The 27,440-nt window shown below is 36.8% G+C and overlaps 1 protein-coding gene across 1 annotated transcript; it reads left to right on the top strand.

Moving 5' to 3' along the window:
• Positions 1–12,950: 12,950 nt before the first annotated feature.
• LOC119246985 (killer cell lectin-like receptor 4) lies at positions 12,951–26,383 on the top strand. Its single transcript, XM_037513210.2, is given in 8 exon segments — positions 12,951–13,022; positions 17,843–18,004; positions 19,421–19,502; positions 20,396–20,530; positions 20,533–20,634; positions 22,630–22,757; positions 24,284–24,390; positions 26,198–26,383. Coding segments are annotated over 8 exon segments (945 nt in total). The 3' UTR covers positions 26,355–26,383.
• Positions 26,384–27,440: the final 1,057 nt, after the last annotated feature.

Genomic DNA, 27,440 nt, shown 5'->3' with positions numbered 1-27,440 from the left:
TCTTATGGATACATTGTTGGATCTGATAGCTAAAATTTTATTGAGGTTTTTGCATCAGTGTTCATTAGGGAGATTGGCTTGTAAGTTTTCCTTTTTGTGTTGTCCTTGTGGTTTTGGTATTAGTTTAATGTTGGCTTCATAGAACGTGTTTTGTATTGTCCCTTCCTTCTCAATTTTTTGGAAGAGTTTGTGAAGGATAGGCACTAATTCGTCTCTGAATGTTTGGTAAATTCATTTGTAAATCCATCAGGTCCTGGGCTTTTGTTTCTGGGGAGTTTTTGATTACCATTTCATTTCGCTGCTTGTAATTGGTCAGTTTAGGTGTTTTCTATTTCTTCTTTATCTAGCTTTGGGTGATGTAAGTTGTAGGAATTTGTCCATCTCCTCTAGATTGTTGAACTTGTTTCCATATAACTGTTCATAGTAGTTATTGATTATTCTTTTGATTTCTGCTGTGTCCGTTGTGATTTCTCCTCTTTCATTGATGATCCTGTTTATTTGTGCTTTCTCCCTTTTTTCCTTTGTGAGCCTGGCTAGGGGTTTGTCTATTTTATTTATTTTTCAAAGAACCAACTCTTGGTTTCATTGATCTTTTGGATTGTTTTTTTAGTTTCGATTTCATTTATTTCTGCTTTGGTTTTTATTATTTCCTTTCTTCTACTGGTTTTGGGTTTTTTTTGTTGTTCTTTTTCTAGATCTTTGAGCTTCGAGATTAGGTTGTTTCTTTGAGTTCTTTCTTTTTTCTTGATGTGAGCCTCTATTGCTATATATGCCAACCAAGAATACTCTATCCCGCAAAGCTCTCCTTCCTCTATGAAGAAAGAATAAGGACCTTCCCAGACAAACAGAAACTCTGGAATTTCATTACAACTAAACCCCCACTCCAAAAAATACTACAAGGAGTCCTAAAGCCAGAACCTCGGAGGGATGAATAACAACGAAAGAAGGCCAAAAAAAAAAAGTTAGTAAAAGAATAAATAAATAAAATCAAAGGAAAGACAAGCACAATGGCAAATACAGATGCTAACATATCAATATTAACCCTAAATGTAAATGGACTAAACTCTTCAATAAAAAGACACAGAGTCGCAGGCTGGATTAAGAAACAAAACCCAACCTTTTGCTGTCTCCAGGAAACACATTTAGCTACAATAGATAAAAATAGACTCAAAGTTTTAGTTTCGATTTCATTTATTTCTGCTTTGGTTTTTATTATATCCTTTCTTCTACTTGAGCCATGTTTTTGCAAATGGCATGATTACATCTGTTTATTTATTTATTTAAATGTATTTTTTACATCATTATTCATTTTTAAACACTTGCTCCCCCACACCAGGATGTAGTCCCCATAGTATTTCCTTCACCGATGCAGCCGTGCACCATCACCACAACACATGTTGGTGAGGATGTTGTGAAAAAGGAACTCCCCTACATTGCTAGTGGGGATGCAAACTGGTCCAGCCACTATGGAAAGCTGTCTGGAGGTTCCTTAGTCTACTAAAAATGGAGCTACCATATGAGCGAGAAATTCAACTCCTAGGGATCGACCCAAAGAACACAAAACATTGATTCAAAAGAACACCTGTACACCGATGTTTATTGCAGCACTATTTACAATAGGTAAAACCTGGAAACAACCCAAATGCCCAAAAATAGATGACTGGATCAAGAAGATGTGGTACATGTACACAATGGAATATTACTCAGCAATCAAAAAAGATAAACTCATGCCATTTGCAGCAATGTGGATGGAGTTAGAAGGAATTATGCTCAATGAAATAAGTCAGGAGGAAAAAGAAAAATATCGGATAGTTTCACTTATAGGAGGAATATAGGGGGTTCAAATAAGACATCCGGGAAAAAAAATAATAACAATACAAAACAACAAAACAAAACAGAAACAGACAGACAATTATAACCCAGAGACATCCTGCAGGGGAGGAGGAGGGAGAGGGAATGGAGGGAGGAGCACAGGGGACTATGGTGATTGTGCACAGGTGCATAGGTGAAGATTTCATCTTTTTAATAGCAGACTCTTATCCCATTGTGTATACATACCACATCTTTTCTGTTCACTACTAGTGGCCACTTGGGGTTGTTTCCAGTTCTTGGCTGTTCTTGGGATGCAGTAAACATAGGGGTGCATATATCTCTTCAACTTGAATTAATGTTTTTATATTGGCAGATACCTAGAATGTTTTCTTTGAAGTGTGTCTATTTAGATTTCCTGCCCCACCCTTCTTTTTTTTAAGTTTTGTGAGTTCTTTTAGATTTGGACATTAACCCCATGTTGGACATATGATTTGTAATCTTCTCCCATTAGGTATGATGTCTTTACATATTTCTTTTGCTGTACAGAAACTTTTTTTAGTTTAATAAAGCACATTAATTTATTTTTGTTTTTGTTTCCCTTTACTGTTAGATTCCAGTCCCCAAACATCCTGTAAGGCTAGTGTTAAGGAACATATTGCTTGTGTTTTATTCTATGTATTTTTAAAAAAAAATATTTATTTATTTATGCAAGCACTGGGTACAGTCAGAAGTGCGGGAGGGTCAGAGAATTCACCAGAGCCAGAGGTGGGAGCCGAGCGTGCAGGCTGACGAAGTACTCTGCTGAAGGGAGCAGCGGGTGCAGCAGGAGAGGTCTGCGCACCATGTGGGACCCTCGCCCAGCCAGGGATCGAACCAGCGCTGCAGAAGCTGCGGGCAGCTTCGCAACCCAGCACTCAACTGCTGCACCACCAGGGGAGGCTCTGTATTTTATGATTTTAAAACTTGTCTTTAATTTATTTTAAAATTAATTTTTATGTTGAGTGTTAGATAACCATCTAGGTTCATTCTTTGTGTGTGGCTCTCAGTTTTCCCAGCCCTATTTATTGAAGAGACTTTCTCTGCTCCATTGTAAGCTTTTGACTCATTTGCCATTTGTTAGTTGTCTTTCAAGTGATTTTATTTATGGTCTCAGTTCTGTGTATCTGTTTTTATATTTCCCTCCCCCCACTTTTTTTTAGTTTTGTGAGTTCTTTTAGATTTTGGATATTAACCCCTTGTTGGACATATGATTTGTAAATATCTTCTCCCCTTCAGTAAGATGGTATTGTTTTCCTAATCCCTTTCTGCTAGTTATTTAGCGGTATGTAAAAATGCAACACATTTTGTATATTAATTTTGCAGCATGTCACTTTACTGTATTTGTTTATTTTTTATAATAACTTTTCACTGGAATCTTTGAAATTTCTATGTATATTATGTTACTGCAATTAATACTTTCCTTTTTCCTTTCCAATGCTCTTGCTAGGACTTCTAACATGACATCTAATAATAGTTGTGAGAGTGGACATTCTTGACTCATTCCTGATCTTAGAGGAAAAGCTTTCAGTTTTTCATCATTGTGTATGAGGTCACCTGTGGGTTTGTCATATATAGACTTTGTTATGTTGAGGTATGATCCTTCAGTACCTATTCTATTGAGTGTTTTGTCATAAAAGTATGTTAAATCTTATCAAATGTTTTTCCTGTGTTAATTGAGGTGATCATATCATTTTTGTTTTTTCTTTAGTGAAATGGTGTCCCCAGATTATTGATTTGCATCTGCTTAATAATCCTTGCATCCTGTAATAAATACCTCTTAATCATGATGTGTGAATCTGTTAATGTAGTGCCAGATTGAATTTGTGAAGATTTGTTGAGAATATTTGCATCTGTTTATCAGAGACATTGACTTATAGTTTTATTTTTTTTTCTGTGATGTCCTTTCCTGGTTTTGGAATCAGGGTGCTACTGGCTTCATAGAATATATTTTGAAATTTTCCCTCTTTGTTAATTTTATGGAGGAATTTGACTGGGATAAGTATGAACTCTCCTTTGAAAGTTTGGTAGAATTGGTTTATGAAGCCATCTGGCTCTGGGATTTGTTTTGGGGGAGCTTTTAATTACTTTCATTTTCTTTACTTATGATGGGTCATTTTTTAAAGATTTATTTCTGCATACAAGAACTGGGGTACAGGCCAGAGGTATGGGGCGTGGAGGGAAGTGAGAGGATTCACCAAAGACAGAGTAGGGAGCAGAACAGGCAGAATGACTGAAATACACTGCAGAGGGGAGCAGTAGATGAGACAGGAGAGGTCTGCTGTACCATGTGGGTAGCTCCCTGGCTGACCAGGCTTGAAACTCATGCTGCAGTGGCTGTGGACAGCTTCCAGTGCTGAGACTCCCTTGTGCCACCAGGGAGGCCCATGATGAGTCTTTTCAGATTTTCTATTTCTTAATGATGCAGTCCTGGAATTTTGTATGTTTTAAAGAATTTCCTATTTTCTCTAGGTTGTCCAATTATTATCATATATTGTTTATAATACTCTCTTATGATCCTTTACATTTTTGTATTATTTATTTGTTTTATACCAGCTCATAGCTTGCCCAGGTTCATGAGGTTGGCAGATAAGAGAACAGGTTGGAAAGTCCTGGCAGGGGAACAAGTTCCTAGTATCAAGAGAGAAGATATAGACAATGGCAACATTTAGAGCATTTAGAGCTTTTGGGCCCCCTGGTGGGTGTGGATTCCCCCAGGGGAGGGCCCTTTTGTCCCATTGGACAGCTTCAAGCCCCCTGGCATCTCTCAGCAACAGCATCAGTAGCATCAGCAATGGTAGTGGAAGCAGCAGTGTGTGGCCCCTGTGGGCTCCAGACAAGGCAGTGAGCGGCCCCCTCCCACAGCCCTCTCCCACAGCCCTATTAACTTTTTTGTATGACTCATTGACAAAGCCAGCATAGGGTCAACTTTATGCCTAGGTTACAGAACTTTATGCCTAGGTTGCATGCGGGCTATATTTATATTATTTACTGCTTTCCACACATGTAGACTACATTTCCTGATCCCTTATTTGGTTCCCCTACATTCCTCCTAGAAATGAAACCATCCACTATTTTTCTTTTTCCTTCTGACTTATTTCACTGAGCATAATCCCTTCCAGCTCCATCCATGTTGCTGTGAATAGCATGAGTTTATCTTTTTGATTGCTGAATAGTATTCCATTGTGTATATATAATACAACTTCTTTTTTTAATTAATATTTTATATAATTCTGACATCATTTTTCATTTTTGCACAATGTATGCATTATCATTTTGGTGATATTCCCCATGCAATTGCACCCCCCCCCTTATTTTGACCCTAGTCCTTCCTCTCCCTTTCCCTTCTTCCCCCCACACCCCCATGGTGTGTCTCTGGTTTATAGTTGCTTGTTGATTTTGATTTTTACTTTGTATTTATTAGTCTTTTTCCTGGTCCCTTATTTAGGTTTTCTAAATTCCTGCTATGAGTGAGACCATCCGGTATTTTTCTTTTTCTTTCTGACTTATTTTGCTGAGCATGGTCCCTTCTAGCTCCTTCCATGTTGCTGCAAACTGCATGTGTTTATCTTTTTTGATTGCTGAGTAATATTCCATTGTAACACAACTTCTTGATCCAGTCATTTATTTTGTGGCATTTGGGTGTTTCCATACCTTCCTATTGTAAATAATGCTGCAGTAAACATGGGGTGCATTAATCCTTTTGAATTGATGTTTTGTGTCCTTTGCATAGATTCCTAGGAGTGGCATTGCTGGGTCATATGGTAGATCCATTTTTAGTAGTTTGAGGAAACTACACACAGCTTTCCATGGTGGTTGGACCAGTTTGCACTCCCACCATCAGTGTAGGAGAGTTCCTTTTTCTCCACATCCTCGCCAACATTTGTTTTTTCCTGTTTTTTTAATATGTGACTTTCTCACTGGTGTAAGGTAGTATCTCATTGTGGTTTTGATTTGCATTTTCCCTAATTATAAGTGATGTTGAACATTTTTCCCGTTGGCCATTTGCATTTCCTCTTTGAAGAAGTGTCTTTTTAGCTCATACCATGCACAAAAGCCAACTCAAAATGGATAAAAGAATTGAACATAAGAACTGAAAACATAAAATGTATCGAAGAAAATACAGGCAAAACACTACATGACATACATCTCAGTAACATCTTTAAAGACACATCCTCCAAAGCAAAGAAAGTGAGAAAAAGATGAACAGCTGGGATTACATCAAACTGAAAAAGCTTCTGTACAGCAAAAGAAACACATTAAGCAAAACGAAGAGACACTCTGCTGATTGGGAGAGAATTTTTGCACACAATACAACTGATAAAGGACTGATCACAAACCTACAAGAGCTCATAGGATTCAACAAAAATAAGTTAAACAATACAGTCAAATAATTGGAAGAAGAGCTAAAAATGCACTTTTAATTTTTTATTATACTGATGTGTCTGTTGTACTAAACTTTAGATTCTTTATTTTCTTTGCAGCTAAGAAAAAATGCCAGTAAAGACAAGAAAAACATATGGTTTGCTACATCTTTGGAATCTCTTATTTGTATTTTTTTTAAAGATTTATTTATTTATTTATACAAGCACTGGGTACAGTCAGAAGCCCGGAGGGTGAGAGAATTCACCAGAGCCAGAGTAGGGAGCAGTGCAGGCAGAAGGACCGAAGTACACTGCTGAGGGGAGCAGCGCGGGCGGCAAGAGAGGTCTGCGTGCCATGTGGGACCCTCCTCCGGTGGCCGGGGAGCAGCGGGGGATCGAACAGGCGCTGCAGAGGCTGTGGGCAGCTTCGCAACCCAGCGCTCAACCACTGCGCCACCAGGGAGCCCTCTTATTTGTATTTTATTGTGATAAACCTGGAAACGTATTAAGAGGTCTGAAAACTAAAATTACCAATATATATTTTTCATTGGTGGTCTGTCCCGAATTTTCAGGACATCAGCTTACATACATATGTTAGTTGATCTGTTAATGTTGAATATGGTGAGACATAAGTCATAGTAAAACTTTTAAAAAGAGCAGAGGCAACACATTCCTATAAGTACATGCGAATTTTTAGAGTCAGTTTTCACTTAGTTCCTAACATGTAGGATTATTATTTAATACTCAATTAATAGATTTTGGTCCTAAAGCCTGCTCTCCCAAACAGGCTCCGTTTACACAGGAAGTCTCTCCATCCTGCTGACAGTGGTGGGACTGCCAAAGTCAATCAGTTCACTCTTCAGCTTGTGATGAAGACAAGGTATAAACTTCAGTCATCCCTTAACTCTCTCACCACTTGATGACTGCACTGTTTTGAGAGTTTAGAAATCACATACAGAGTACATGTTCAGGTCTATTTACTTTTTTTTTTTTTTTTTAAGATTTATTTATTTATGCATACAAGACCTGGAGTGTAGGCCAGAGGTGGAGAGATTAGATTCACCAGAGACGGAGTAGGGAGCAGAACAGGCAGCATCTACTGAGGTGACACTCCTGAGGGCAGCAGCGGGCGAGACAGAAGATGTCTGCTGTGCCATATGTGGGTTAGCTCCCTGACCGGGGATCAAACTTGTGCTGCAATGGCTGCCTATACCCTCATAGTGTTGAGACTTAACGCCTTGCGCCACCAGGGAGGCCCTTTATTTACTTAATTACACTTTAAAAATAAAGTCTATGCCCTTTTTTAAAAGATTTATTTATTTATTTATACAAGCACTGGGTACAGTCAGAAGCGCGGGAGGGTGAGAGAATTCACCAGAGCCAGAGCGGGGAACAGAACAGGCAGAGGGGAGCTGCAGGTGCGGCAGGAGAGGTCTGTGCGCCATGTGGGACCATCGCCCGCCTGCCGGTCCGGGATCCAACAGGCGCTGCAGAGGCCGCGGGCAGCTTCGCGGCCCAGTGCTTAACCGCTGCGCCACCCGGGAGGCCCAAATGCTATTTTGTAGCAAAAATAATCTATCAAATATGTTTCTGTTCAATGTTTCTTTATTAAATATACTTTGCAATTGTGGAATCTGACATAGAAGGCACAGATAGTTGTTCAACAGCCAAGCAGACCTGTGATCTGGAAGACCTCCGTTCATGGGCATGCCTAAAGCTAGTGGAAAATTTCTAGAACACTTTCTCTGTCACCTTAAATTTTGCCACAAACCTGCTCCATGAAAGCAATCACTTCAATCCTAAAAAGAAACGAAAGAAGCCAAAGGCAAACCTCTAAGAGAAAAAGGTAGGAGTCCCAAATGTGTTTCTGTTATTCAGAAAGGGGTAAGACAGAAATACTTTGGGAGTGATGGGGAAAGAAATCTCAAACTATGAAAAAATGCTTTAAAAACATTTAAAGCAGTACAAACTGCCATAGAGGTGAATTTCAATTGTTATTATCAACAGTTTCTAAGAAGAACTTTAAAGCATCAGAGAATTTGTACTTGAAGTGGAAAAAAAAAAAGGATGCTTTTGTCCCTGTGTGACATCTAATGCTAGACTTAGATAGGGCAGAGAGCAGCTTATTAAATTAAGCGGAGGGCCTCCCTGGTGGCACAGGTCGTTGAGCTCCACACTGTGAAGCTGTCTGCAGCCCCTGCAGTGCTGGTTCGATCCCTGCCCGGCCTCGGAGCAACCCACATGGTGAGGCAGACCTCTCCTGTCTTGCCCACTGTTCCCCTCAGCAGTGTGTTTCAATCAATCTGCCTGTTTTGTTCCCCTCTCTGTCTGGTGAATCCTCTCATCTCCCCCATCCCCCCGCACCTCTGGCCTGTACCCCAGCTCTTGTATGCATAAAAATAAAATAAATCTTTAAAAAAAAACAAAAAAACAAACAAGTAGGACTACATCAAACTAAAATGCTCTACACAGTGCAAAACCTGCCATTAAAAGGAAAAGCCTTCCTAACAAATGGGATACATATATCCAACAGATGGTTAATATCCAATATATATAAAGATCTCTCATGCAATTGCAACAACAAAACTAAACAATGAAAAATGGGGAAATGATCTAATTAGACACTTCTCCTAAGAAGTCATTAATAGTCAACAGTTACATAAAAAATGCTCAACCTATATATTATCACAGAAATGCAAATCATAACCACAATGAGATATCATTTCACACCTATATAACTGGTCTATATAAAATAGACCATGTTGCTGAAACATGTTATGAAAGTGTGTAGAAAAAGGAAACCCACACACTATTGGTAGAAATGTAAACTGGTGCCCTCTATGAAAAACAGTATGGAGTTTCCTCAAAAAATAAATTCATCTACCATGTGATCCAGCAATTCTACTTCTAGGTATCTACTCACAGAATGCAAAAATTGGAAGGGATATATGCCCACCGGTGTTCACCAGAGCACTATTTATAATAGTCATGTTACGGAAACAACTGAAGTGCTAATCATGATGGTTGGATACATACCACAGTAGTGGTGGAGGTATATATTCTGTACCCTTTGCATGGGGTTGGTATGTCTTAGATCCATAGTAACTACAGTCTCCCTGATCTATTGAATCCCTTCCTCTCAATTAAACCAAGGCTGCTGTCATTTCTAGTTTTCTCACTGTTGACCACCATTCTTTCAAGTGTTAGTTAACACCCACCCAACTAAATAAACAAGCAAATATTTAAAAGTCATATGTAGAAATAGCAAAATACTTTCATAACTCTGTGAGCTTACAGATAAAGTACAGAATACAACTCTGTGAGCACAGATCAGTGTATTCAGTCTCATCCAGCTTTATATTTGTTCCACCTTTATCTCATACTTTTAGCACTGATTTCTGCATAAATTCTTTCAATTTATGTGTTTATATATATAAAAAACTCAGGTAATCCTTTGAGTATAGCTCATTTTTTTCTTTTTCTTTTTTTTAAAGAATTTTATTTTATTTATTTCACACTAGAACTGGGGCACTGGCCAGAGGTGTGGGGCTTGAGAGGATTCACCGGAAATAGAGTAGGGAACAGAACTGGCAGATCGACCAAAATATACTGCTGAGGGGAGCAGCGGGTGAGTCAGGAGAGGTCTGCTGTCCCATGTGGGCAACTCCCCAGCAGAGGATTGATCTGTCCTGCAGTGGCCACGAACAGCCTCATAGGTTGCGTCCCAACCCTTGTGCCACCTGGGAGGCCCCTAGTTCATTTTTGTCTGAGGTCACATCTTTAAGGACATGGCAGGTCCTGAGTCTAGTTGTATGTGTGGAAACAAAGACATGGGTATTGGAAGTGTGTGGTGAGAAAACTCTTGCATGGTTGAGTGTTCCATTTGTGTTCTGATTCAACTAGAAGCAGAGAGTAAATTTGATTTTCAGCCCTCTCAGACCTGTGGTTATAGCAGATAAGGGTTTCCTTTAGGGTACACATAGAGGCTTTCAGGATATTTATGAGGAGTTAACATGGATCACCTTTATACATTCCCTCCAGCAGTGCACAGGAATTTCTCCATGTTCTTGTTAACACTTATTGTCATTATTTTTTAATTGTCTTGTCATATTAACTACATTCTTCATGGAGTGTAGCTTTATTTTTTAATAATGCCTTTTTCTGGATTTATAATTGTTGAGTATTTTGAGCTCATGGAATACATTGGGAAGAAGCTTCTTTCTTCTTTCTTCTTCTTTTCTGGTAGAGTTAGTGCAGTATTGCTCAAGTTTCTTCCTTTAATATTTAGTAGTATTCTCCAGCAAAACTATGAGGACTTGGAATCTTTTTTTTGGTTTGCTTTTGTGGAGATTATTTGAATTATAATATTGATATCTTTAGTAGACATAGGGCTAATCTAGGTGATCTATTTGTAAATAGCCTTTTTAGTTTGTGACTTTTAAATATTTAGACCATTTTGTCTAAGTCATCAAATTTGCATTGCTGTTTCCACCAAAATGTCGTTAAAAATATGAAAGATGGGCCTCCCCGGTGGTGCAGCAGGTTGAGCGCAGAGCTGTGAAGCTGTCTGCAGCCTCTGCAGCATAGGTTCGATTCCCGGCCAGCCAGGGAGAAATCCGCATGGCACAGCAGACCTCTCCTGTCTCGCCCACAGCTCCCCCTCAGCAGTGTATTTCAGTCAATCTGCCTGTTCTGCTCCCTGATCTGTCTCTGATGAATTCTCTCACCCTTCCCTGCCTCTGGCCTGTGCCCCAGTTCTTGTATAAATAAAAATAAATCTTTAAAAAAATATGAAAGGTGAAAACCCAGAAGTAAAGCCACACATATATGGACAACTAATCTCTGACAAAGGAGCAAAGAATATGCAATGGAACAAAGACAGTTTGTTTAATAAATGGTGCTGGGAAAAGTGGACCACCACATGCAAAAGAATGAAACTAGACCACTACCTTACACCATGCACAGAAACCAACTCAAAATGGATAAAAGAATTGAACATTATACCTGAAATTATAAAATATTTAGAAGAAAATATAGGCAAAACACTACAGGACATACATTTCACTAACATCTTTAAAGACACATCCCCCAAAGCAAAAAAAGTGAAGGAAAACATACACTATTTATACAGCAAAGGAGATATTAATCAAACAAAGAGATACCTTACTAATTGGGAGAGAATTTTTGCACCCAATACAACTGATAAGGGACTGATCACAAAGATCTAGAGAGCTCACACGACTCCACAAAAACAAGTAGACAATCTAGTAAAAAATGGGTAGAAAAGCTAAAAAGACGCTTCTCCAAAGAGGAAATGCAAATGGCTGACAGGCATATGAAAAAAATGTTCAGCATCAGTTATAATCAGGGAAATGCAAATCAAAACCACAATGAGATATCACCTTACACCAGTGAGAATGGCTCATATTAAAAACTTGGTAATGGCTCAAATTAAAAATTTGGTAATACAAATGTTGATGAGGATGTAGAGATAAAGGAACTCTCCTACACTGCTGGTGGCAATGCAAACTGGTCCAACCACTCTGGAAAGCTGTGTGGGGATTCCTTAAACTACTAAAAATGGGGCTACCATATGACCCAGCACTTCCAGTCCTAACAATTTACCTAAAGGACACAAAAACATTAATCCAAAAGGATACCTGCACCCCTATGTTTATTGCAGCACTGTTTACAATAGGTAAGATAAGGAAACAACCCAAATGCCCAAAAACAGATGACAGATCAAGAAGATGCAGTATAGGGCCTCCCCGGTGGCGCAGTGGTTGAGCGCTGGGTTGCAAAACTGTCCACAGCCTCTGCAGTGCCGGTTCGATCCCCGGCTGCTCCCCGGCCACCCCCCGGCCACTGGAGGAGGGTCCCGCATGGCGCACAGACCTCTCCTGCCACCCGCTGCTCCCCTCAGCAGTGTGCTTCGGTCCTTCTGCCTGCTCTGCTCCCCACTCTGGCTCTGGTGAATTCTCTCACCCTCCCACACTTCTGACTGTACCCAGTGCTTGTATAAATAAATAAAATAATTTAGTCATCTAAAAACAAAAAAGATATGGTATAGATACACAATGGAATGCTATTCAGCAATCAAAAAATATAAAATCATAATGTTCACAGCTACATGAATGGAACTAGAAGGGATTATGCTCAGTGAAATAAGCCAGAAGGTAAAAGAAAAATATCAGATGTTTTCACTTATAGGAGGAATATAGGGGAACCAAATAACAGATCATGAAAAAAAATAAAAAAACAAAATTAGCAGGCAACTAAAAATCAGAGACATTCTGCAGGGGAGGAGAAGGGGAATTATAAAAGAGGAGAGGGAAAAGCACAGGGGACTATGGTGATGGTTCACGGGTGAATTGATGGTGGGAATTTTATGGGCACTACACCTGAGAGGAGAAAGCAAACATGTACAAAATGAACAATGGTCTGATAAATGATATATGTGATACATTGTAATGATTCCTCCTTACCTTTAGAAGCTTGGTGAGAAAAATGCTAATAGTGGCAGTGACTGAAAAAGGCAAATCAAGGCCTAAATCTTTTGTTACTAAGGCAAAACTCTGACAAAAATGTTCCCAAATAATTTCATTTATTTATTTTTATTAAAGATTAGTGACAGTATACTATGAAGACCAGAGAGCCTGGAACCAGATGCCTTGGTTGCTAATCAAACTTCATAATAACAACAAACAAACAAGCAAACAGGCAAAAAAAAGGAAAGGGATGAACCCAAGGGACTATGGATACAGTTTACCAGTGATATGGTGGCAGGAGAACCACAGAGACAACAATAAGGTAAGAAAAAGTAATTAAAAAGTTTGATATTTAATATATCAATATGTTAGATATTTAACAAAAATTACTCATGGACATATTCTAGATAAGAAAAAAGCAAAATTCACCTTCATCACTTTCATTCCTATTCACACAAATGCCTATTTTCCAGTTAAAGCGTTTGTTTCCATTACTTCCATGTTAGTATAATCAACAATTTTAGACTCATGCTTTCTCCATGCCCAACTTTTTCCAATTAAAAAACAATAGCTCAAATAATATATAAGCCATATGTTACATAAAAAAAAAAATCGAGGGCCTCCCCTGATGGCGCGGCGTTTGAGTGCTGGACTGCGAAGTTGCCCGCAGCCTCTGCAGCTCCGGTTCGATCCCCACATGGCGCGCAGACCTCTCCTGCGGCCCATTGCTCCCCTCAGCAGTATATTTCCGTCGGTCTGATATTCTGTTCCCCACTCTGGCTCTGGTGAATTCTCTCACCCTCCCATGCTTCTGACTGTACCCAGTGCTTGTATAAATAAATAAATAAATCTTTAAAAAAATTGAGAACTAGTTTTTCTATTGGACCTTTGTTTTGAAATTTATTTCAAAATGTTATGGACTCTGCCTGCTTTATTATAAAGTTCACACTCAGTTATATCCATTGTGTTTCTTCCGTCTTTTACCTGTTATCCTGTGCCTCTCTTTCCCTCCTCTCCTCTTTCTCACATTTTATTTGCTTATTCCTTTATATTATTTTGGAAAAATTTTGGTTTCTACTGCTTAGCATTTTGTCACTCAATGTCATTTTCACTTTCTTTTATATTAAGAAAGTGAAACATGAATCCTATTTTAGTGGGACCTTAAAGGATACATAGAATTGATATAGAGAAGAACAATAGGAAGCATTATAAGAAGCCCTAAAAATACATATTTTAGGTACAAAGGTGTGTGAGTGTTAGGGAAAGAAAAGAGTTGGGATGAAAAAGATTATATAATCAACCAATTAAGAATAGCACTATATACTCAAAATCGAAAATTAAAAGAAAATACTCACAAAAGGAGAGGTGATATACCCATACTCTGAAAGTTACACTTTTTATATTTAATTGGCAGATACTATTATTAAAACATTCAAAGGTATATAGTTTGCTAGATATTCTAGAACTTATTATGTATTTTAATTATGATAGACCTCAAAGCTTATTAAAAATCCTATTAGAATTGCTAATAATTTATTTTCATTACTACTTGTCCAATTATTAGGTACATATATGTTTCAGTGAACCTGTTAATATTAATCAATGATAGATATAAGTCTGTACAGCTTTTAAAAAGCCCAAAGGCAACACATTACTCTAAATATATGCTAATCTTAGAATCAATTTTCCACTTGGATCCTAATATATAAAACTGTAGTTAAATACCAGCTAACAGATTCTGATCCTAGAGCCTAGTCTCCATAACAGGCTCCATCCGCTGATGAGGTTGGGGCTTCCACAGTCAGTGGCTTCACTCACTGTATCTTCAGAGGAAGAGGAGGAACCAACTGCAGCCTGCCCTTCACACTTTGCCCCTGGGTGACACACTGCTTTGAGAGCTTAGAGATCACACCGCTCACCCTCCAGAGCACACAATCAAGGTCAGTTTTCTTTCTTTATTTTACTTTATTAGTGAGATGCATACTACTTAGTAGCAATGATTAGTTTTATGTCAGTGTTCTTTGAAATATTTTGGAATTACGGAATCTGACGCTGAAGGCACAGATGTGCAGCAGTCCAGCAGTTTTCACACCTGTGATCTAGGAGACCTCTGTTCACAGTCTTGCCTAAAATAGCCTCTATGAGAAAATCTTGTCTGGAGAGCTTCTAGAACACTTTCCTAGTTATCTTCATTTATGTCAGAAACTGTCTGAAAGCAATCAGTTAGATTCTCACAAAGGAACAGAATAAGCCAAAGGCAAACCTACAAAAAAAGTGCTAATGAATCTCAAATGTGCTATTTTTGTTTAGAGGGGATAAGACAGTTTTGCTTTGGTAGTGATGGGGAAGGAATCTTGAACTATGGGAACATACTTTGAAACAGACCTTCCAGTGGTTGTAACTGCCATTGAGGTGGATTTCAATTGTCATTATTACACACTTCTAGAAGAATTTCAGTCTCTGAGGACTGGGGCCTTTAGGTATACAGATTAGTGTGGTTGATATAAGAAAAGAAAATCTGCTTTTGTTCCTGTATGACTTCTAGGATTAACTAGGACATAGAACTCTTCATTGAATTAAACATGTAATTGTTAAAGTGTGCTGTGACAGAGATGATTTTGACTTTGTGCTTTGAAATGACTATACTTAAGTCTACACATTATTTTAAGTGTCTTTTTCTCTGCCTTAACTCTTATTATTTAATGAGTAAGCCTTTTTCTCAGACAATTTAAAGGGACCACAAGAAAGAAGTAGAGTCAGCTAATATATGTCACCCAATATTTTTGCATTCATATAAACAGTAATTTATGAAGAAATCTGGGCCAAAATTTATGTACATTTTCAAACATCTTTTTTTGCCATACATATATAATGTAATATATATGTATGTTACCATACTTTTTTTTTTTAAAGATTTATTTATTTATACAAGCACTGGGTACAGTCAGAAGCGCGGGAGGGTGAGTGAATTCCCCAGAGTCAGAGTGTAGAGCAGAGCAGGCAGAAGGACCGAGGTACACTGCTGAGGGGAGCAGCAGGCAGCAGGAGAGGTCTGCGCGCCTTGTGGGACCCTCCCCCAGTGGCTGGCGGGGTGGGGGGGGTGGCCGGGGAACAGCCGGGGATTGAACCTGCACTGCAGAGGCTTCGGGCAGCTTCGCAGCCCAGCGCCCAACCGCTTCGCCAACAGGGGAGGCCCTATGGTACCATACTTTAAAAACAATTGGGGGTTTACTTTTATTTGATAAATAGAAAAAAGTTGTGAATCATGCCAGGTAGAATATGGATATTTCCCTATTATTTTTATATATTTAAATTTTTTTGTCAACTATTTTATACTCATGAATTTTTCCACGGCCATTTATTTTTTAGGCTTTCTGGTAACACAGTTAAAGCTCAGGTTTGGATTGATGTGTTGTCCATAATTTTACCATTTCAGTTCTCTATACTCTTACTGACACAGTGTGGAGTAATGAGATACAGTCAGCAGTGGAAGCTCTCTGTTAGGGAATGTTGAGTGTCAGTTGGTCATTGGTTCTCTTTCTCTGACGGTGTCTCTGAGACACAGTGTCTCTGAGGCCAGTCACACATCCTGGGCCTCCTCATCTCAGAGCAGAGAGCAAGGCCAGCAGAGCCAGCACATCCTCGCCCTGTTCCTGCCGAAGTCTGTCCTCCAGCTGGTGAGACCCCCAAGGCAAACATACAGGTATGATGAGCCAGTGAGGGTGTGTGATCCCAGCCCTGCTCTCAGGCTGCTGGGCAAGGAGGGATCAAATAGAATGTGCTCTAGGGAAGCTGTGTAGAAAGTTGGAAGCATTTTTGGTTGTTGCTGGAAAGTTTTGACCTTGGGATCTATGTTAATTTATATTGTATGTTAATTTTATTTGAGAGGTGAAGAGAGGTAGAGAGGCGAATGGATCAGAATGAGAATGGATCAGAATATTTACTATGCAGAAATTGATTTTTTTAATTCTTAGATTTTTTTGGAATATTAACTCTATTTTAGACAATATAAATCTGTATTTTTTTTTCTTGTGTCTATGGTGCTGCACCTATTGGTTATCCATAAAATACCATCATCCTAAAGTTAAGTGTAATAGGAAAGTTTGAATATTTTGATAATATGTCTACCTTTGTATCAAAACAAATCCAGCTTTATATTAACAAATTTATTTCCTTGTATTAGGCATGTAGATATTCAATTAAAAAACTAAATAGCAGCCAGTTAGCTGGGAAAATATAAGACTTTAACACTGTTGTGTAGAGAATACTTATTAAAAAAAATGTGAGTTTAGAGCCTCCCTGTTAGTGCAAGAGGTTAAGTCTGCACTATGAAGCTATCAGCAACCATTGCAGCATGAGTTCGATTCCGGCCAGGGACCTGACCCACATGGGGCAGCAGACCTCTCCTATCTTGCCCAATGCTCCCCTCAGCAGTGTATTTTAGTCAATCTCTCTGTTCTGCTCCCCACTCTGTCTCAGTGAATCCTCTCACCTCCTGCCTCTGTGGCCTACACTGCAGCTCTTATATGCATAAATAAATAAAAGAAATCTTAAAAAAAAAGGGAGTATATTTTTACTTTTTAACATTATTTAATGGTTGTTAAAATCAGTTTTCCTCAATTTACAAAGCAATTAAATGTGCATTATAAATATATTTTAAGAAAACCCAAGTTTTAGTTCTATTTAAGTATAATAGTTATCTGAACCATTCTACAAAGTTACCAAAAATATTATTTTGGAAATTTTTGTTTAATCTCTGGTCACTATTTACTATATTTCTAGGGGAGAGAGTTTATTCTGTTTTTTTTTTTTTTTGTGAAATTGTTATTTTTATAAGACTAGTGTGGGTGATGATCATATTTTTTGTAAAATGTAAATAAAATTAAAAATATATTTGAACTGAATATACTTATATATTGCATATGCATATATTTTCTTTAATATTTTTAATCTATATACATATAATGTATGTCTATTTCTGAGATTCCCAGATAAAGTTACTTTAACTCATTTATTTCAGATGATCATGCTTTCATTCACTTAGTTCTCTATATTACTTCAGGTGAATGTTTTCCATTTTCAAAATGTCATTAATTGTGCCTTAAGAAACATTTAGTAAATCTTCCTGTGCTTTTTTTACAGAAACCCTCAGGAATGAGTGAGGAGAGATCATCACATGTGAAGCTGAAATGGCCAAATTCAAAAAACCAGAAGGCCATAAGATATCCAATTCAGGAAAAGAGAGGTATGGAGTTTTCCCGATTTCTGGAAATACAATATCAAATCAGAAAAGATGAAATCATGGTAATTGTGGCTAAACATATTTGATATTATATATCTGGTTTGTTATATTGAGAGTTATATTTAAGTGTAATATTTGATGCGATTTGTGATCACAGGAAATACTAATATTAATTTTAACCTGAAAAATAAATTTCCACCCTGTTTTAGTTCTGAGGGCTTTGCTCTGCCTGGTGCTTGCTAATTTTTTGACTTTGATTTTTACAGAATTTCCATCTTATAGCGTTGCAGTAAGGCTGGGAATTTTATGTTTTTTACTCCTGCTGAAAAGCGTGGGCTTAGGATATATGTGTGAGTATCAGGTACACACATTTCTTGTGGGTGCCATGAGCCAGTATGAAAAATGAGGTATTTTAACTATGATCCTCTGCTGAACCTTTGTAAGCTGTAATAGTCTGTAAAAACATTAGTTGTTATTATGGTGTGATTGTTAACATTACAGTGATGATTTTATTAATTGTTGTTAAATAATATTTGCCACACAAATGGCATAACAGCTGTAATAGTAGTAAAACAAGTTGTTAATATGTTCAGTACAGTTTACATAATTTCTATGTGTGTGTGTATATATATATATATCCATACATATATATAGAAAATAGGTTTTCTAATTTTAACAGTATTCCATTTTTAGTTTTTTAAAATAAATTTATTTATTTGCAGTAATAGTAGGATTCCCCAGTCCCTTATCACCACGGTAGTGCACCCACTACCAAGTAACTCATAGTCCACTAATGGATGGAACTGGAAGGGATAATACTAAGTGAAATAAGTCAGAAGGAGAAAGTTAAATACTAGATGGTGTCACTAATATGTGGAATATAGATAAACGATATGAAATATCATATAAATACAAGCTTAAAACTAACCCTTGAAGCTGACTATAGAACTAAAGCATCCAGGTGGGGAGGAGGAGAGTTAAGAACAGAGGGAAAGAAGTATTGAATTTATTTTTTTTCTAGGGTGAGTTTTTCCATATGACAAGAAATATTTGGATATTTATTTGGATATTACATACTTTATTATATATGCCGTAATATTGCTTAAATCAACAATGAAAATGATTGACTTATTTTCTATGAGGTTAAATGATTCCTTGAAATGATTATATGCAAGGGAAGTAAAGAGGGAAAGGTGAGGATTCAGAGAAAATAGGATAGTAGGACATCATAATTTCTAAAGAACAGCAGAAGATGAATCTAGTCTAGGCATAAGAGTTTCAGGTTTATTCTGTTGGAAGAAAAATTTTTTTGAGAGCGGTAAATGATGAGCTGTATATTTATAGGAGGAGAGCAGATAGGTCAGGGTCACTCGTGCTTGATGTTGACTAATTCTGGGTGAAGTAACAGGTGAGGGCATCTTCTGAGAGGGAATCAAGGAGATGCAGTAGTTTTGGAAAATAATAAACATTTGAAATAGTTGTTCAGGCATCTTATTGCAGAATCTCTCAGGATCTTTTGTTTACTTCTGTTGATGACAGTCACGATGTTGGGGATCAGGGGTAAGTAGTTGACATACATCCTTAGCAATGACCAGTAATTGTACAGATATTAACCATGGTTCCCTGGAGATGCTCAGGGAATGTCCCAGGTGACTGTTGGTGATTTTGTCCCTGATATTGTCATTTTCATTTTACTTACCTCTGTGGTTATGACCAGAATCTCATTGTGTATAATACACGGTAACAATCCTTCTGACATGGAACTTAATTTTCTACCTTCTGAGTTTAGATGATATGTAAATATCAGGTCAACATTCTTTGAGAAAAGCATTTCAAAAGAAACATGGCTTTCCTTTGATTTTTTAAAGAAAGGTATGTAATAGGAAATGGTTCTGTAGAAAAGAGGGATTCTATACATGGATATTAGATGATTTTGAATTCAAATTTGTTTTTTTTTGAATTCTTTGACATCTCTAGTGGAAATCACTAGCATGTTACACTCAGATAAAATTGTGTATTTGGATCAATCCATCATTTTTCCTGTGGATATTCCTTTTACTGCACTAATAATCGTGCTATTTCTTTATGTCTCTTAGTGTGGATTTTGACTCAGAAAATATGTTGCTAAATGTTGATGAACTGATATTTACTTTGGCATGTGTTTGTAAATGCTGTGCTGTTAGAAACTATACCAAATGTAAGGTGCTTCCAGCAAAATTTTATTCAGATATCTTATTTTGTTAATCCTAACTTAAGTTGCTAATGGTGAGAAATTTAGTGTTTTTATTTTCTATGATTAATCTATTGAGGTGTTACTTTCTAAATGTCAAATTACTAATTGAAGTAATGAAATGGATTGGTTGTCAAAGTGAGAATTTTTTTCTTGCCTTCAATATGAACATTTTAGGAATATGAATACATTTTTGGCATTATATCTATGTTATCAATTTTAGTTTTTCAGTATATTCAAGAAAAACATCAATGGGAAGAAATTCGACGAAACCTAAGTCTAAAGTATGACCTCATGAAAAATGACAGCTACTTAAAGGAGCAACATTTGACAAATAAGACTTTAGAATATGAAATTCTGAAAATGAAACCCTTCATCAGAAAAAGAAATTGGAATTATGCTTTATAGAAAATAAGCTATGTCATGGAAAAAGGAATCTTTCAGAGTCTTTGCAAAATACAGGTATGAAGGAAATTTTGAATCAACGGTTATATAATTTTTCATTATTTCTTCCTTCTTTAGAATCTTTGAAGCCTAATATTGGCTTATAATATATGCTAGTGATCTTGGCTACAGGACAACTTTTAATATGTGCCTCTTTGATGTAACATGGATATTTGGGTTTGCTTGTTTAACATGTGAGACAGACCCTAGGGTCATGTTTGCATTAGTGGAGTTCTATGTTTTCCCCCCAAATCAGTGGTAGTTCTTGCAATCTTACTATTCCCATAAGGTGAATTAATATCAGCTTCCTTGAAAATATGGGTCATTTTGGATCATGGGCAAATTGGACACTTGCACTCCAATACTGGCATGAAATATTTAGGTGATCAGTAAAAATATACATAGGCTAGCATGGGCACTGCCCTTTTGCATGGACGCTGGTCTAAAGATCATTGTATCTATGTGTGTGAGACTTTTTCTTTTGTCTTAAATTTCAACTTTTAAGCTTTATGAGTACTTTTTAAAGTGGTATATCTATGCTGTTTCCATTCTGTTTTGATGTAAGATACTTGTCTGTTGTGATCACTATAGACTTGCTGCAGTACATATGCAAGGTCTGCTGCAGTACATCTGCAAGGTCTACTGTGATGATACCAATTAAAATATCCAAGAGATAAGAATACTAAATCTCATACAATAAAATCTGTTATCATGTATAACAATGGAATGACTTACCTGGTTCATTAACAACTGCAAGTATTTTCTTAGGATTCAGAGTTTACAAATATTTTTTTGCATATTCAGTATCATTTAGGTATTGGTATACATTTCTATTTTTTTCTATTATTAAAAAACACGGCATACCTGGGCCTCCCTGGTGGCACAAGGGGTTAAGACACAACCTATGAAGCTGTCCGCAGCCTCTGCAGCACAAGTTCGATCCCTGGCTGGCCAGGGAGCAACCCACATGGCACAGCAGACCTTTCCTGACTCACCCGCTGCTCCCCTCAGCAGTGTACTTCGGTCAATCTGCCTGTCTGCCTGTCTGCCTGTTCAGTTCCCCACTTTGTCTCTGGTGAATCCTTTTACCCCCTGCACCTCTGGCCTGTACCCCTGCTCTTATATGCATAAAAAAATGAATCTTTAAAAAAAAAAAGGCATACTATAAAAGATATCAGGAAAAAAAACTTCCAAAGGAGAATATTTTTTTTTTATTTAGACTGTATTCTGGAATTAAAAAAAATATTATTTTAAAAGCCACTTTATTGTAGTATTATATGAAAAAGCAACACATTTATTGTATACAATTTGATATTTGGACATAAGCATATATCCATAAAACCATCCATAGTTAGGCTAACAGACATAACCATCACCTGCAAAAGTTTCCTCAAGTCCTATTTTTGTTGTGGTAATTACACTTGACATGAGATCTACCCTTTCAATAAGTTTCTAAAGTGCACAATTCAATATCGTTAGCTATATAGCCTCTGTGTTATACTGCAGATCTCTAGAACATAATAATATGGTGTCACGTAATCTGTATAGCATTTGGACAACTGAATCCCTTCCCCTGGCAACCCTGGTAACCACCATTCTACTTTCTGTTTCATTGAGTGTGACTATTTTTCATATCTCATGTATGTGGAATCCTGCTGTATTAATCCTTCTGTGACTGGTTTATTTAACTAAATGTACTGTCTTCAAGGTTTATCTATGTCATGGCAGATGGCAGATTTCCTTCTTTTTAAGACTGAATAATACCCCATTATATATATCTATCACATCTTCTCTATTAGTTCATCTGTTGATAGATACTTGAATTTTTTCAATATCTTGGCTTTTGTGAATAATGTGACAGTGAAGATGGGGGTGCAGGTATCACTTAACATTCTAGATTCTTGATGTGAACCTTGTGTTATCATTATTGGTAGCTGTAAAGATTTTACTTAGTTATTCTGTTTAACAGGGTACCAGATGAGAAGTTGAATGTTTTGCCTTTTTATGTTGTAGGGCGCTGGTCTTGTTATGGAATTAGCTGTTACTATTTTACCAATGAGAGTAAAGTCTGGATAAAGTGTAAACAGACTTGTCAAAATTATGGATCATCTCTTTTGAAGATAGATGATGGTGATGAACTGGTATCATGACTATTATGTTCATTTTTATTCTATTAAACTCTCTACCATCTTTGGATTCAAGGTATTGAGGATCGAGGTGGGGGTGGAGGAGTCCAGAAAGAGGGACCTTCAATTATTTTTTGTATCATGTCTGTTGAGTGAATAAGACTTTAATAGTTAAGAGTCTCCCAGGAAATACCTACCTGTTAGTAGGAATATAATCTTGCTACTTCCTGACCATTCAAAACCTACTTATTTATCATGATGATCATTATTAGTTCAAAATGGAAATCTCCTTGAAGATACAGTTTGGTTCTTGTAATCATCTCCCTTTCTACGAAGTCTGTAGGAGAACCACTCACAGAGAAATATGACTTTCTTTTGGAAATACTTAATGCTTTGGTAAATTGCAGCCTGAAACCAGCATTCCTTCCTAGGGTGGCATCTCAGGACCCTGAGGCAACATAGTTTAGTAAATACTATTAGGAATCTAGGAATCAGACTGCCTGGGATCAAAGCAGTTTTGCCACTTATTAGCTGAGTGAACATGGATAAGTTATTTCTCTTTCTAGGCCTCAGTTTCCTCATCTGAAAAATGGAAATAATGATGGAACATAAAATCAATAACAGTTTTACCAACTGGCTAAATGGTGAATTCCATTGCATCTGTAGGTAACAATACATCATCAAAAATTTTATATGCTATATTAAGATACTACCTATCTTTTAAAACGAACTTTAAAAACTGAAAATACAGTGACAATATCAAAATTATTTTTATTACTTAAAAAAATACATATAACACACACGCAAACACAATGTGTTTTTACACAGAAATGGTTGCAAAACTCAGCCTGAAACATCTATTTATCAGTTAGGAAAACAACACAAAATTTATATGCAAATCTAATAGATGTTTTATATCACAACATAAAAGAATTTACATTGTTTTAATAAAACAGCGAAATCTAAACCTGTATTTTAAAATGCATTCCATCCTTTAATCAAACATTATGTAAAATGTCCTTTGACCTATTACATTTTAGTCATAGTAAGTTTTTCCAAATGCTACTACTTTTCTCTTCATCCCTTTCAGCTGCTGAACTGCAGCAAGACTTTCTCTAATGGGTGAAGACTCTATAGACTGTATACCTCCCTTTGTTATTTAAATTTGTTTTGAAGACTCCTTTTTTCACTTAAGAATATGTAATGATAATTTTTCTATGTGTTTAAATATTTTTCTGGAGCATGACTTTGAATGGTTTCCTAAAGTGTCAAATTATTTCACAGATCTATTGTTAGATACTTTAAATTTTTTTCATGTTTTAAATAATCTATATGGCGGGCAGTCATTTTTAACATGAATAAATGATCAAGGAGAATGCAGATGCAGGGGTTGAGGGGAAAAGGGTTTATAGGACAGGGGGATGAAGGAAGATGTGGCGAGTAGAAGAGGCTGGTCATAGAAACTGCTGGCCCCTTCCCCTGTGCTCTTCATTCATTTAACAGATGGGACTTTAGTCACGTATGCTTTGTTTCCTTTGTAGGCCTTTATTCGATCCCACATTTCTCCAGATACTTACTGGATTGGATTATCATATAATTCCCAGGAACATAAATGTAAATGGACTGACAATGACACATCTTCTGGATAGTAAGTCTCTGGAGTATTTTCAAACACTCACATTGGTGTTGGGGTTGGAAAGCTTGTATCTGAAAAGCCTCTTATTTAAAATAGCTTAACTCCTTTTGAAACATCTATTTATAGTTAGGAAAACAATACAAAATTTGTATGCAAAGCTAGTGTTTTATATCACAACATAAAAGAATTTATGTTATTGTAATAAAACAGTTAAACTGATATTTTAAAATACATTCCATTGTTTAATCAAACATTAGGAAGCACTATAATTAAGAAGGAAAAGAAGTATTATACAAAGTTGATAATATAAAATTGTGATGCTTAACCCATGCTCAGAAGTATGTTTTATGAAGTTCATAAAATGAAACAAAAATCATGATGTGAAGCAATTGGCTCATCTTGACTTTACTATAATAAACCACAAATGAGAATTTTGAACATTCTAAAAATTACTTTGCATAGTATATAATATTTTAAAGTATAAATACATGTGAGTCCACACACATGTACACACATATCTTCCTTCACTTTAGTCCTATTTTGAAGCATGGTATTTTGTAAACTCTTGGCTTACATTTATTATAATATGCTGTTAAACTAATGACTGCTTAAAAATTTTAACCATTATATTTCTATGAATTTTGTTTTGTATTTTCAAATATCTTTCCTAGTTAATCATATTTTGAGATGTCTTTTATTTCTATAAAACATTTTGTAATTGATATCTGATAATTTTATTATTTGAAGTTTTGTGGGTTTAATCTATTGTTTCTGCTGGCTTTTGTTCATGATGACATTTCTGTTATGGTGTTTAGTGATAGTTTTTTCTTTTTGATCTGGTGTTGAAATTGAGGACTGATGAGGGTGACTTCCTCAAGAATCTGCTTTTGCAGGATTCCTTAGGACAATTTATTTATTTATTTTTTAAAGATTTATTCATTTATGCATACAAGAGCTGGAGTACAGGCCAGAGATGCAGGGGATGAGAGGATCCACAGAGACAGAGTGGGGAACAGAACAGGCAGACTGACTGAAATACACTGCTGAGGGGAGCACTGCTGGCCAGGGAGCTAACCCACATGGTGTACAGACCTCTCTTGTCTCGCCCACTGCTCCCCTCAGCAGTGTATTTCAATCAGTCTGCCTGTTCTGCTCCCCACTCTGTCTCTGGTGAATCCTCTCATCTCCTGTATCTCTGGCCTGAACCCCAGCTCTTGTATGCATAAATAAATACATCTTTAAAAAATTGTTTTCTTTAGGAAATAATTCTGGCACCTAATCTACTACTTTGATGAAATGGAAGTACTGCTTTTAGATATTTTTCAATGGATTTTTTAATTTTAGTTAATAACTACTATTTTTAGGTGGGGAAGGAAAGGAAACAAAATACAAGTATCAATTAGGCAACCTCATTTTAGACTATATTACAATTCTGCTTTTTTCTATTAAGGTATATGCTCACAAACTAGTTCTCTGTCGTAGATATATAGTTTCTTTTCCTTTTTAAATCTCTCACTTTTTGTGAAAAAAAATACAAGAAAACACTTTATCTGTATCATGATCTCATAGCAATACTAAAATTAATTTTGCCTTTGACCAAAATTCCCAATGTAGAATAAAAGAGGAGAAAGTGAATTTGATCAAAAGGTTATGATTCTATTTAATGGACTAAGCACAAAAGAAAATCTTTATATTAATGTTATTAATATTAGCATTTCCATATTCCAGACTGTTAGGCAACAGACTTAAAAAATTAATTACAATTATAAGGTAAGCTTCAGAATTAAACAGTTGATGATGTATGTTTTCTATTCTACAGTCATTTTACAATATTGACTTCATCTTCTGGGATAGGAAAATGTGCATTTTTGACTTCAACAAGAATAGATGCTACTGAGTGCTCTAAAACCTACAATTGTGTCTGTGAGAAGATGATGATTTCTCTGCTTCAAGAAAGTACCACGAGAAAAAGGTGAAAATGGAATTTTGTCACTTTTTTGTTTCCCTGGTCTAGCTTGTGGTCACTTACCAGTGAATGTTTTTCACTGCAGGACTAAGTCCATTGTAGAAACAGATGGGCTGGAAGAGTAGGGAAATGCTCTTTGAAACTGTGATTTAAGAGCTTAGATGTTACCTGTCTTCTTGGGAAGAAGAAGACTTTGTCTTTGGAGAGCAGTCACCCTTCTCTTTCCCTGAACCATCCCCAACGCAATAACACTGATAAATAGCTTAGGTCTTTTTCTTATCGGTAGGATAAATTATGTTAATATCTTCTGACTCTTAGCACTAAAAAAAAAAAAAAAAAGTTATATTCCCCTTTTCCCATCTAAGTGTTTACCTCTCATCTTTTAAATCATGATTTTGCGTGGTATTAAACTTATTGAGTAGTTGATACAACAGTTTAAGGAACGTTCTGTCATGTCATCTTTACCTACACTTGCACTTTGTTTATATTTTTCTCTATACTATCCTCTTGCTGATCCATTCGATAATAAATTGGGACCATTATGTCCCTTTGTGTAAATAATTTACAAGAAGTAGGTGTTTGTCTTGCTTAAACAAGGTACAGCGATCAAAATCAAGACATTTAGGTTTTATCTGGTGCTGTGATATCACATACAGTCCACATTCAAATTTTGTCAGCTGTCACATGATGTCTTATAATTGTTTTCTCCACTTTTAGGATCATGCACTGCATTTATTTGTGATACCTGTTTAGTCTCCTTTAATTTGACCATAACATTTTAAAATTTGCCTTTATTGAATTATGCTTTGCATGCAATAAAATGCATCTTTTTAAGTCATGAAGTCATTTTTTTTTTTTAAAGACTTATTTATACAAGCACTGGGTACAGTCAGAAGCGCAGGAGGGTGAGTGAATTCACCAGAGCCAGAGCGTGGAGCAGAGCAGGCAGACTAAAGTATACTGCTAAGGGGAGCAGCAGGCGGCAGGAGAGATCTGCGCGCCATGTGGGACCTCTCCTCCGGGGAGCAGCCGGGGATTGAACCGGCGCTGCAGAGGCCTCGGAAGCTTCACAACCGAGCGTTCAACTGATGCGCCA

Source organism: Talpa occidentalis, unplaced genomic scaffold (genome assembly GCF_014898055.3).
Source record: "Talpa occidentalis isolate TD23 unplaced genomic scaffold, MPIMG_talOcc4v2.1 talOcc4.16, whole genome shotgun sequence".
NCBI lineage: Eukaryota > Metazoa > Chordata > Mammalia > Eulipotyphla > Talpidae > Talpa > Talpa occidentalis.
The sequence above is the reverse complement of the archived record's forward strand: the minus strand, read 5'-3'. Positions and strand labels throughout refer to the sequence as shown.